General features: G+C 42.5%; 1 protein-coding gene across 1 annotated transcript; it reads right to left on the bottom strand.

Moving 5' to 3' along the window:
• Nucleotides 1-6,161: 6,161 nt before the first annotated feature.
• LOC144495509 (putative G-protein coupled receptor 141) lies at nt 6,162-7,877 on the bottom strand. Its single transcript, XM_078215525.1, has one exon. The coding sequence runs from the start codon at nt 7,875-7,877 to the stop codon at nt 6,960-6,962; it is 918 nt and encodes a 305-aa protein (XP_078071651.1). The 3' UTR covers nt 6,162-6,959.
• Nucleotides 7,878-14,142: the final 6,265 nt, after the last annotated feature.

Consider the following 14,142-nt stretch of genomic DNA (forward strand, 5'->3'; position numbering starts at 1 on the left):
TGCATTTCCCAATAATAAGGAAAAAATAAGATAATGGAAATCTAAAAACAGAAAATACAGGAAGCATTCGCCAAACTACTGGGGAACATTTGAGGAGAGGACCAAACATCCAAAGCTACAGATCGATATTCTTTCAACAGAAATATATATTACAGAAGAACATTTATAGGAGTGGATAGCTGCAGCAGTGGTGTAGGAGCTGAAAGAATTCAGAAACTAAGCGATGAAATAAAAATCTCAAGAAAGCTTGCTGAGGACAGCCACAATTGCTCTTGAATGTGACCAATCATGTGAATTAGGAAGAAAGAACTGTACAGCACAGGAACAGGCCCTTCGGCCCACCAAGTCTGTGCCAACACAGATGCCTCTCTAATCTAATATTTCCTTGCCTCTACATGGTCCATATCCCTCTATTCCCTGCCTATTCATGTATCTATCCAGATGCTTCTTGAACGTTGTTATAGAATCTGCTTCCACCACCTCCTCCGGCAGTGCGTTCCAGGCATTCACCACCCTCTGTGTGAAAAACTTGCCCCTTACATCTCTTTTAAACTTTCCCCTTCTCACTTTCAACTTACACCCCCGAGTAATTGACCCTTTGACCTCGGGAAAAAGACTCCGACTATCCACTCTATCCAAGTCTGTCATAATCTTGTAAACCTCTATCAGGATACCCTCATCCTCTGACACTCCAATGAAAACAATCCAAGTTTAAGAACATAAGAACATAAGAAATAGGAGCAGGAGTAGGCCATCTAGCCCCTCGAGCCTGCCCCGCCATTCAATAAGATCATGGCTGATCTGACGTGGATCAGTACCACTTACCCGCCTGATCCCCATAACCCTTAATTCCCTTACCGATCAGGAATCCATCCATCCGCGCTTTAAACATATTCAGCGAGGTAGCCTCCACCACCTCAGTGGGCAGAGAATTCCAGAGATTCACCACCCTCTGGGAGAAGAAGTTCCTCCTCAACTCTGTCTTAAACCGACCCCCCTTTATTTTGAGGCTGTGTCCTCTAGTTTTAACTTCCTTACTAAGTGGAAAGAATCTCTCCGCCTCCACCCTATCCAGCCCCCGCATTATCTTATAAGTCTCCATAAGATCCCCCCTCATCCTTCTAAACTCCAACGAGTACAAACCCAATCTCCTCAGCCTCTCCTCATAATCCAAACCCCTCATCTCCGGTATCAACCTGGTGAACCTTCTCTGCACTCCCTCCAATGCCAATATATCCTTCCTCATATAAGGGGACCAATACTGCACACAGTATTCCAGCTGCGGCCTCACCAATGCCCTGTACAGGTGCATCAAGACATCCCTGCTTTTATATTCTATCCCCCTCGCAATATAGGCCAACATCCCATTTGCCTTCTTGATCACCTGTTGTACCTGCAGACTGGGCTTTTGCGTCTCATGCACAAGGACCCCCAGGTCCCTTTGCACGGTAGCATGTTTTAATTTGTTTCCATTGAGATAGTAATCCCATTTGTTATTATTTCCTCCAAAGTGTATAACCTCGCATTTATCAACGTTATACTCCATTTGCCATATCCTCGCCCACTCACTCAGCCTGTCCAAATCTCTCTGCAGATCTTCTCCGTCCTCCACACGATTCACTTTTCCACTTATCTTTGTGTCGTCTGCAAACTTCGTTACCCTACACTCCGTCCCCTCCTCCAGATCATCTATATAAATGGTAAACAGTTGCGGCCCGAGTACCGATCCCTGCGGCACGCCACTAGTTACCTTCCTCCAACCGGAAAAACACCCATTTATTCCGACTCTTTGCTTCCTGTCGGATAGCCAGTCCCCAATCCACTTTAACACACTACCCCCAACTCCGTGTGCCCTAATCTTCTTCAGCAGCCTTTTATGGGGCACCTTATCAAACGCCTTTTGGAAATCCAAAAACACCGCATCCACAGGTTCTCCTCCATCAACCGCCCTAGTCACATCTTCATAAAAACCCAACATGTTTGTCAAGCACGACTTTCCCCTCATGAATCCATGCTGCGTCTGATTGATCGAACCATTTCTATCCAGATGCCCTGCTATCTCCTCTTTAATAATGGATTCCAGCATTTTCCCTACTACAGACGTTAAGCTGACCGGCCTATAGTTACCCGCCTTTTGTCTCCTTCCTTTTTTAAACAGCGGCGTAACATTAGCCGTTTTCCAATCAACCGGCACTACCCCAGAATGCAACGAGTTTTGATAAATAATCACTAACGCATCCACTATTACCTCTGACATTTCTTTCAATACCCTGGGATGCATTCCATCCGGACCCGGGGACTTGTCCACCTTCAGTCCCATTAGTCTACCCAGCACTGCCTCTCTGGTAACATTAATCGTATTAAGTATTTCTCCTGCTGCCAACCCTCTATCGTTAATATTTGGCAAACTATTTGTGTCCTCCACCGTGAAGACCAACACAAAAAACTTATTTAAAGACTCAGCCATATCCTCATTTCCCACTATTAACTCCCCCCTCTCGTCCTCCAAGGGTCCAACATTCACTCTAGCCTTGTGAATAAAGGCCTTGTCTTAAACTCCAAGAGTATTCGTCTGACTTACTCGAGAGTGAGAGTGAAGTACACTATAGCCAAACAGTCTCTTTATTGTATTGAAGGTGAACCTGGAAAATTCCCACTGTTTGTGTCCTCCTCCAATGATAGATTGAAGTCCGGTCCAATATTTATTCCAGGCTTTTAAAGGAATGTTAGCGCTGAACAGTATCTGGTTATATTTAACTCATGTAAAAGCTTTATAGAATCTGCAGATCTGGTAACAGTACATGCTTCATATGGGCTATCTGACCACATATTCTCTGATATGAACTTTTCTCTAAAGAAAATAATGGTTATGTTACAGACTGTAAGGGAATAAAGAACTACTTACCTTTAAAAATGTACATCAGGCCTCAGAGACTGGCAACTGCGAGTTCCAGTAGGCTGAACAGTTTCTGCAAATGTTCCGGCCCTGAGAAGGCTGCACATGCATGGTTGGAGCAGATTCACATCGTCAGAGCAGTAAACTGCCTGAGGCACGTGCACAGTTTGTCCTTTTTCATTTTTTAAATTTAAAGGTAACTATGTGGAAGAAAAAAGGAAATAATCTAAAAATAAAAGTGAAGCAACACAAAAGAGAGGGTCAGGTGACCCAGAAGAAAATGCTATTATCCAGAGAGGCACAGAAGAAGCTGGACAGGAAAGTGGGAACTGCAGAGAGATGAACCAGGAAATGGGACAGGGAAAATTCCAAGATGGAACAAGGTCAGGGATTGAAAACAGATCCTGTTCATTGAAGAATGAGGAGTAGAGGCAGAGGCTCTGAGTTAAAAGACTGATTTGCAGTGTGCAGAACTGGAATAAAGTGGCTTGCAAAAAGCCAGAAGATCCAAGAAGACCCAAAGGTTCGTGACTCCTTACTATGGGGCTGTACAGCAATGATATTCTGTTGGAATGGCCAAGAAAGGCAAAATTTGAATGCATGTGGTAATCCAGGAGGAAGGAACTTTAGAATAAGAAGATGAAACCCTGAAGCTAGATTCTTGTAGATGTTATACTGAAAGTATCTTCCAGAGAAAGACTCCAAAGCAAGTTCTTTGAGAGTGATGATTGTGTGGAAGGTGGAATTCAGTGAAACCATTTGGCTCATAGTTTGGTAAGCATCTGGGAGGAATTGATTGAAGATCCATAGCATCTACTCTGGGTGGCATCTGCCATTTCGAATCATAGAAACCCTACAGTGCAGAAGGAGGCCATTCGGTGCATCACGCCTTGGCTTCAGAGTATGGTGTGTCTGACCACAGTTCGCCTATTGGTTTACATGAACTATGCTACCTCCTGTGAACATTAGAATACAAGATCGATATTGTAATTGTGTTATCCTTACAAATCTGTATATATCTGTAAAGGTATAGTTGGGGTGAAATAGTATAATGTGCTTCTTTCCTTGTTTAATAAATGTTTTATTCATTTATTAAACGTTAATCAGCAGTCTCTGTGATGCTGTTCAGTGGACACCTTCCACAGTTCTAAACAAAAAATAAAACTTAGGCTCTAACAAGCCGGGTTTGACCCTGGGGTCTGACTTGTTCAGTACTAATATCAGCTGAGATTATAACATTCAGTATTACAAAGGGTTGAAGTAATAAAAATCACATGAATATAAGAAAAATAAATTTGTACACAAAATAATAACTTTTCCATTTTATTAGAAATGCAATACACACTGCTTTAATTACTTACAGTCCAGCATTTTTTTTCACACAAGTAAAAATGTTTATTTTCCTTTTTGAGAAGGTTTTTAATCTTTTCTCTTATTCTTAACTCCCTCAAAACCTTCAGTTAGCTACATAGAAAAACTCCATTTAAAAATAGGAAACCCTTTTGCACAAAGCTGTGTTCACTGTGGCATGAAATGTAGCTGCATTCAGGCTCTGAACTGGTTTGAAAATACAACACTGCAGGTAAAAGAATACATCTGGAAAGGGTGGTCTGAGCTAGGCACATTGAAAAAGTCATGCTGATGTGCAAACTTAATGGCAGCTAAAGCATGTCTGCAAAATAGTAACTGGAGAAAACTGGCAGAAAATCAAGTACACTTCTTGGTCTTCATTTGTCAGTGACCGAATTGAAATTCACCAAGGTCAGTTTTTTTCATGTAGTTGATCAGCTGTTTTATATGAAATCTTTTGAACTTCTGACTAGCATCAAGTTTAGTTGTGCTAGGCCAGCTGGTCATCTTCACACACTATAATATACATCATGCTCAAAGATGCTAAAAATGCCAATTTTTTTCCAGTAACATGTCATAAAAAAACAACCTAAGAGAGTAATGGAAAAACATTAAAATACCAGTTTTTTAAAAATGCAACAATTTGAACTGATTCACATTCTAGTTATACCCCAAGGCATTGCATGTGGGAAGTCAAAAGCCTAATGCAATCTTCAAATTTTCCAATTGGCCATAGGAAATTGGAGCACCATGAAGGTGGACATATCAGGCAACCAATGTCGTAAGTGTAAGGACAGGGACGTTAGAAGGTAACCATTAGTTAAGGCCTCCAAGAATACATACAACCAGAGTTGGCAATCCTAATTATCAACCTGACATCCATCATATGCACCCTTTGTCTACTTTATCTTACTCTCTTATCTTCATCATCCAGGTTTGTCATAACTTTCCCATTCTTTGGGAAGTACCTTAACTGTACCAGAGCCACCTTTAGAAAGGTTCCGTTACTGTTTTGTCTGCCAATCTTTGACTCCAATTTACCTGACTTAGATCTGTTCTAATCCTGCTAAAATGAGACCTTGCTCAATTACCTATTTTTACTCTGGGTTGCTCCTTGTCTTTTTCTATAGCTAACCAAAACTTTATGATGCTATGATCATTGTCCCCTAATTATTATCCTACTGACATTTGACCTACTGATCACTTGTGCCTTTGATCCGGTGAAGTGCCTAGGTTGGTTTCTCTATTTGAATATCACCACCTGATATTGTGGAATGCCAATTACATTTTGAATGTTCCTTGGGTCCTGCAGCTGGATGGATCATTGCAAAGATATCACTTAGGAAACACTATCAAAGAATATCAATTCCTCAGGCTGCATGATGCATGCATTATGTGGAGACATTGGGAAAATAAGGCAGCAATGGTACTCCACCACAAATAGTCTTTTGCCATTCATCATGCACTTCACTGTGCCAATGCTAAACAGTTGGCAGGAAAATGGGGGAACCCGTTACACCATCTCTCACATTAAAAATAGATTTGCACACAGCACACCATAAAATCACAAAAACTGCCATTATTTTCAATTAATATAACTTTCAGTACTTTTACTGTACATGAGGGTGGTTGTAGAGGGTTGTTTTTCAAACTGGAGGCCTGTGACCAGCAGTGTGCCTCAGGGATCAGTGCTGGGTCCACTGTTATTTGTCATTTATATCAATGATTTGGATGAGAATATAGGAGGAATGGTTAGTAAGTTTGCAGATGACACCAAGATTGGTGGCATAGTGGACAGTGAAGCAGGTTATCTCGGATTGCAACAGGATCTTGATCAATTGGGCCAGTGGGCTGATGAATGACAGATGGAGTTCAATTTAGATAAAGGCTAGGTGATGCATTTTGGTAGATCGAAACAGGGCAGGGCTTACTCAGTTAATGGTAGGGCATTGGGAAGAGTTATAAAACAAAGAGATCTAGAGGTACAGGTTCATAGTTCCTTGAAAGTGGAGTCACAGGTGGACAAAGTGGTGAAGAAGGCATTTGGTATGCTTGGTTTCATTGGTCAGAACATTGAATAAAGGAGTTGGTATGTCTTGTTGAAGTTGTGTAAGATATTGACAAGGCCACACTTGGAATACTGTGTATAGTTCTGGTCACCCTATTATAGAAATGATATTAAACTAGAAAGAGTGCAGAAAAGATTAACTCGGATGCTACCGGGACTTGATGGTTTGAGTTATAAGGAGAGGCTGGATAAACTTGGACTTTTTTCCCTGGAGCGTAGGATGCTTAGGGGTGATCTTATAGAAGTCTATAAAATAATGAGGGGCACAGATCAGTTAGATAGTCAACATCTTTTCCCAAAAGTAGGGGAGCCTAAAACTAGAGAGCAAGGGTTTAAGGTGAGAGGGGAGAAATACAAAAGGTTCCAGAGGGGTAATTCTTTTCACACAGAGGGTAGTGAGTGTCAGGAACGAGCTGCCAGAGGTAGTAGTAGAGGCGGGTACAATTTTGTCTTTTAAAAAGCATTTACACAGTTACATGCGTAAAATTGATATAGAGGGATATGGGCCAAACGCGGGCAATTGGGACTAGCTTAATGGTTAAAAACTGGCCCTTCGGGCCAAGGAGCCTATTTCCATGCTGTAAATGTCTATGACTCTATGAAGGTTGACATTGATTCAAAATGAAATCAGAAGTAAATAATTTCTCAATGTGCAGCTACTAGGAATGTAAACACATCAAAACAGCTCATTGCAGTCAGTGCTAAAAATATTTCATTGATGGCATGTAATACCAATGAACAAGGATGAGCCACAATTTGTTTTATATAGAACAACCTGAATCCAAGGTATGGTAAAAAACACATGATCATAATCAGTAAAAACAACAATGTTTTTACCTGAGCTCCAAATTGCTGCTGTTTGAGAAAGGTGCCTTCATGCTTGATTGCTAATCTCATCATTATATACATTTGAACAGCCAGCAAAGCACAGATAGTCATTAACACAACAGTAACAAAAAGGTAGTTTACATGTTTCACAAATCCTTTTGTAAGTTCAGCCTGAAACTGAAAACATTGCTTTTGGTTATACTTCTTTGAAGTTCCATAGAATTCCAGATACAATGGGAAAACAGCAAGAAGCACCAGTGCCCAGGTGACGAAGCTGGTGGCACTCGCATGCCGAGGCTGGTAAAACTGCATTGTTTTTTCTTGAAAAAAACTGAAGATCCTTATGGTAACTATGGCCACATAGAACAAAAAGCACAGGTACATGTGAGCGTGTATCATTGCACTCACCAGCTTACAAAATATTTCACCAAACTTCCACTCATCCAGAATGTAGTAGGAGATACGGAAAGGCACAGTGAGGAGAAATAATATGTGTGCCAATATAAGATTAATCACTGCAGTGGATGTCACAGATTTTCCATCATGTTTCATTATCCAAGTCATGCTGACAGCTCCAGCAGAGCCTCCCACAAACACAATGGTGTAAATTGTTATGAGAGCTGCATTATAAGTGGTTCCAGGTGGATTGCAGGCAGATGAGAAATTGGAGGTGAAATTGTTGCTTGTGAATGTTTCTGCGAAGGATGTTGTATTATTCATTGCTGAGGTGTTCATTTTTTTCTCCAAATCCTTCAAAAAGCTTGTTAACAACTACAAGTAAAAATAAAACTGTCAAAATTATTCAACATATCTTTTTAGAAAATACATAGAAGTGGAACCACTAAATAATATGATGCATGAGTTATGGATGTAGTTCCTGTCAGAGTGCACTGTGCTTGTAAAGTTTAACATCTGACTAGTTTATTTGTACAATAACTTAAACTATAAAGTGGCAGTGGCACTTCAGCTATGATTGCAGGCTATTGTACAAGACCAAACAGAAGTCCTCAGCTTCACCCAGGGACCCGGGTTCAATTCCGGCCACGGGTAAGTGTGGAATTGGCATGTTCTCCCGTGTCTGCATGGGTTTCCTTCGGTTGCTCCGGTTTCCTCCCACCATCCAAAGATGTGTGGGTTAGGTTGATTGGCCATGCACAATTACCCCTTAGTGTCAGGGGGATTAACAGGGTAAATATGTAGGGTTATGAGGATAGGATCTGGATGGGATTGTTGTCAGTGCAGGCTTGATGGGCCGAATGGCCTCCTTTTGCACTGTAGGGACTCTTGATTGTAGAAAGATTCGGACAGCAAAGATCTCCAGTGCTGATTTGGGTCTGAAACAAGCAGAGCCTATTTATCACCACAATATGACATATTCAGACCAGCCACTCAGTTCCATAAATATAACCAAGGAGATTTGACAAAGGGTCATCTGGACTCGAAACGTCAGCTCTTTTCTCTCCTTACAGATGCTGCCAGGTGTGCTGAGATTTTCCAGCGTTTTCTCTTTTGGTTTCAGATTCCAGCATCCGCAGTAATTTGCTTTTAACCAAGGAGGTATTCCTTCTCCCTTCAACACACAGCAGCTTGTGTAAACTTGAGAACACTGCCTCTGCATATGTGCAGTCAGTCCTCCCCCTAGTGTTGCAGCTGCCGCTGATTTCTCTTTCATAAATCCATGTTGAATTTGGTTGATATTTTCTAAGTGTCCTGTTATCACATCCTTTATAATAAACTCTAGCTTTTTCCCTACTACTGATGTTAGGCCAACCGGTCTGTAATTCCGTTTTCTCCCTCCCTTTTTTTTAATTGTGGGGTTACATTTGCCAACCTCCAAATTGTCAGGACTATTCCAGAATTTACAGAATTTTGGAGGATGACAAACTTACCACATCCTTTAGTACCCTGGGATGTAGGTTATCAGGCCCTGCAGATTTAACAACTTTCAGCCCCATCAATTCCTCCCACACTTAAAATATTTTAAACTGATGCTAATTTCCTTCAAATCCTCCTTTTTACTCCCTTAACATTTCTGGGAGGTTATTTGTGTCTTCTTCTGTTAAGATAGAACTAAAGTAGTTGTTTAAATGGCAGAATGATAGCAAGGGAGTAGCACAGTGGCTAGCACCACTGCCTCTCAGCGCCAGGGACCTGGGCTCAATCCAGCCTTAGGTCACTGTCTGTGTGGGTTTCCTATGGTTGCTCTGGTTTCCTCCCACAGTCCAAAGATATGCAGATTAGGTGGATTTTATCCCACTTTAGTTTTCCTCCCCACCTGCACAGCTGAGCCAGTCAGGAGGCCATGGACTCAGCTGTTGCTGAGACACCATTTCCCTAGCAGTATCCAAAATGGAAAATCTTTTAGAGAGAGGGATAGGTCAAGGGGACACCGGCACTACCTGCCAAATGCTTTTACTCTGTCTGGCAGTCATCCATCCTCTCTCTGCCTGTGGACTCTTTACCCGTGGTGTGACCACCTCACTGTACATGCTACCCATGAAGATCTCAGCCTTGGGGATGCTCCATAGTGACTCCAGCCACTGCTCCAGATCCAAAACGCAGATTTCGAGTAACTGCAGTTGGATAACTACCTGCTTGGTGATTGGTTAGTGAGTGATAAAATTATTTTGCTCCCTAAACTAACAACCTATAATACTACACTAATTAACAATTTGTGGTTTAGAAAGAACTAAAAATAAAACAAGTGAATTAATTAGATAAAATTTTAATTGAGTAAATATATAACAAGGTTAGATGGAGACATTTGGCTGCATCTGAACCTTGTGTAATTTCTGGAAAGCAGCACAATCTCAGGAAACTGTACCTGGAGTGAGTTCCTGCAGGAACTTCATCTCAAGAGTTGCTGAGCTGGAGTTTGAGGTGCAGACAGTGCAGAGCATCAGGGAGGGGGAGATTCTCAGAATGCATTTGACCGAGAAGACAGTCACACCCCTTAGGCAAGATAATCAAGTGGATTACCTGCTTAGGAGACAGTATATTAATGGTTTATTACACCAAATACCTTGGCCTGGACAGGCACAGCTCACTTAATGGCACAGTGTCACATCCCATCCCAGAGCAGAAGGGAGCCAAGGAAATTGGTTCATCGCTTTCAAATGCCATTCATACAGATATATGGTAACAATGGAGTCTCTCCTAAATTACACTTGCTGTGTAATTCAGGATTGAAGAAGAGAGGTCACTAATCTAAATCACACTATCCCAAATTAGAGAGTTATTGTCATTTCTTTCATGGAACCTTTCATAGAATCCCTACAGTGCAGAAGGAGGCCATTCAGCCCATCGAGCCTGCACCGACAACAATCCCACCCAGGCCCTAACCCTGTAACCCCATGTATTTACCCTGCTAATTCCCCTGACACTAGGGGACAATTTAGCATGGCCAATCCACCTAGCCTGCATATCTTTGAACTGTGGGAGGAAATCGGAGCACCTGGAGGAAACCCACACAGACACGGGGAGAACATGCAGACTCCACACACACAGTCACCTGAGGCCAGAATTGAATCCTGGTCCCTGGTGCTGTGAGGCAGCAGTGTTAACGGCTGCATCACTATGGCGCTTTTTCTTCATTGTCACTGGGTCAAAATTCTGCAACTCCATTCCTAATAGCATTGCACAAGCAACAATTCAATACAATAGATTTTTAAAAATTATAGAAATCAGTTCTGATAAGATGTTTTTTAATTTTTTTAAACTTCTCGTTGATTTTTATTTCTTGTTGAAAAACATATTGCAATCTAGAAAATTCAAATCATGTACATATAGATATCAGTATATAAGTCAGTGAAACCTTTGAAAATCCCTCTAAAAACAGGAGTCAACTTATATATCAAGTGCAAATGTGAAGCATCGGCATGGATGTTTGCTATCTTTGGCCTTCACCACCCAGACCTGTTTTGCGAAAGCAAATCTTTAAATTCCCGCACATCTTTGCAACACAGCCAGGTTCGCCCATTAATCTCACTGCACCCAGTTATAAAGGGACTGGTAAACAAAACACTCATTTATAGGGTGAAAATTGAAGCTGACTATTCATGCAAGAATACTACATCATGACTGAAAAGATGGGAGGGGGTTGACTTTTGAGTTGAGCAGATGCATAAATCATGATTTTTGGGGCTGAAGAAATGAGGTCAGCTTGTTTGCTGCAATCCAGGGGAAATGTACAGCACAAGAAACTTATTTTTTAAGAAAAAGCATGATTACATGCAAATAGAAAAGCTCATCCTGAATTTCACATGGTACACTCAAAAAGTTGTCTTACCTCCAGACCAGGGATCAAAGCTGAAGTGAGCCTAACTTTAGTTTTATGGTTGCAAACTGACCAAGGGAAAAAATAAAAATAAGTAAACACTTAAAAAGAGGAAGTTATTTTTTTCTGTCAAGACCAGAGGAAATAAGTAATCTAAAAAAGGGTACTGATTTTGACGCATGCTAAAATTTGTCAAATGTGTGGAGGAGTGTTCTTAAAAACTGATACTAACTCTTACAATTTTTGCAACAATAATGTTCAGAGATACGAATAAAACACTATAGCATGTGCTTCTGGAAGAGAATGTTTTTTAGAATCTTCTTGCTATCTCTAACATTCATTGCTATTATAAACTTTGACAGAATGTAAGTCCTCACCTTGGTCACGGACTTGTGGTCCCAGCAGATCTGACAACAGTTAAGGCCTTACTAGGCAAAGAACAAGAACAAAGAACAAAGAACAGTACAGCACAGGAAACAGGCCCTTCGGCCCTCCAAGCCTGTGCCACTCCTTGGTCCAACTAGACCAATCGTTTGTATCCCTCCTTTCCCAGGCTGCTCATGTGACTATCCAGGTAAGTCTTAAACGATGTCAGCGTGCCTGCCTCCACCACCCTACTTGGCAGCGCATTCCAGGCCCCCACCACCCTCTGTGTAAAAAACATCCCTCTAATATCTGAATTATACTTCGCCCCTCTCACCTGGAGCCCGTGACCCCTCGTGAACGTCACTTCTGATCTGGGAAAAAGCTTCCCACCGTTCACCCTATCTATCCCCTTCATAATCTTGTACACCTCTATTAGATCTCCCCTCATTCTCCGTCTTTCCAGGGAGAACAACCCCAGTTTACCCATTCTCTCCTCATAGCTAAGACCCTCCATACAAGGCAACATCCTGGTAAACCTTCTCTGCACTCTCTCTAACGCCTCCACGTCCTTCTAGTAGTGCGGCGACCAGAACTGGACGCAGTACTCCAAATGTGGCCTAACCAGCATTCTATACAGCTGCATCATCAGACTCCAGCTTTTATACTCTATACCCGTCCTATAAAGGCAAGCATACCATATGCCTTCTTCACCACCTTCTCCACCTGTGTTGCCACCTTCAAGGATTTGTGGACTTGCACACCTAGGTCCCTCTGTGTTTCTATACTCCTGATGACTCTGTCATTTATTGTATAATTCCTCCCTACATTATTTCTTCCAAAATGCATCACTTCGCATTTATCCGGATTAAATTCCATCTGCCACCTCTCCGCCCAATTTTCCAGCCTATCTATATCCTGCTGTATTGCCCGACAATGCTCTTCGCTATCCGCAAGTCCAGCCATCTTCGTGTCACCCGCAAACTTGCTGATTACACCAGTTACACCTTCTTCCAAATCATTTATATATATCACAAATAGCAGAGGTCCCAGTACAGAGCCCTGCGGAACACCACTGGTCACAGACCTCCAACCGGAAAAAGACCCTTCGACCACTACCCTCTGTCTTCTATGGCCAAGCCAGTTCTCCACCCATCTAGCCACCTCTCCTTGTATCCCATGAGCCTTAACCTTCTTAACCAACCTGCCATGTGGGACTTTGTCAAATGCCTTACTGAAATCCATATAGACGACATCCACGGCCCTTCCTTCATCAACCGTTTTTGTCACTTCCTCAAAAAACTCCACCAAATTTGTAAGGCACGACCTCCCTCTTACAAAACCATGCTGTCTGTCACTAATGAGATTGTTCCGTTCTAAATGCACATACATCCTGTCTCTAAGAATCCTCTCCAACAACTTCCCTACCACGGACGTCAAGCTCACCGGCCTATAATTTCCTAGGTTATCCCTGCTACCCTTCTTAAACAATGGGACCACATTCGCTATCCTCCAATCCTCAGGGACCTCACCTGTGTCCAAAGAAGCGACAAAGATTTCCGTCAGAGGCCCAGCAATTTCATCTCTCGTCTCCCTGAGCAATCGAGGATAGATGCCATCAGGCCCTGGGGCTTTGTCAGTTTTAATGTTCCTTAAAAAACCTAACACTTCCTCTCTTGTAATGGAGATTCTCTCTAACGGGTCAACACCTCCCTCCGAGACACTCCCGGTTAACACGCCCCTCTCCTGTTCTATTCTCCGATGCTATACACTAGATACATCGATGACATTTTCTTCCTTTGGAGTCATGGTGAACAATCACTGAAACAACTATATGATGACATCAACAAGTTCCATCCCACCATCAGACTCACCATGGACTACTCTCCGGAATCGGCTGCATTCTTGGACACACTCATCTCCATTAAGGACGGTCACCTCAGCACCTCACTGTACCGCAAGCCCACGGATAACCTCATGATGCTCCACTTCTTCAGCTTCCACCCTAAACACGTTAAAGAAGCCATCCCCTACGGACAAGCCCTCCGAATACACAGGATCTGCTCGAATGAGGAGGATCGCAACAGACACCTCCAGACGCTGAAAGATGCCCTCATAAGAACAGGATATGGCGCGCGACTCATTGATCAACAGTTCCGACGCGCCACAGCGAAAAACCGCACCGGCCTCCTCAGAAGACAAACACGGGACACGGTGGACAGAGTACCCTTCGTCGTCCAGTACTTCCCCGGAGCGGAGAAGCTACAGCATCTCCTCCGGAGCCTTCAACATGTCATTGATGAAGACGAACATCTCGCCAAGGCCATCCCCACACCCCCACTTCTTGCCTTCAAACAACCA

This window comes from Mustelus asterias, chromosome 7 (genome assembly GCF_964213995.1).
Source record: "Mustelus asterias chromosome 7, sMusAst1.hap1.1, whole genome shotgun sequence".
Lineage (NCBI taxonomy): Eukaryota > Metazoa > Chordata > Chondrichthyes > Carcharhiniformes > Triakidae > Mustelus > Mustelus asterias.

Bases quoted from the DNA above. Each gene is read 5' to 3' on its own strand.
- LOC144495509 (XM_078215525.1), bottom strand. From the start codon at position 7,877: ATGAACACCTCAGCAATGAATAATACAACATCCTTCGCAGAAACATTC.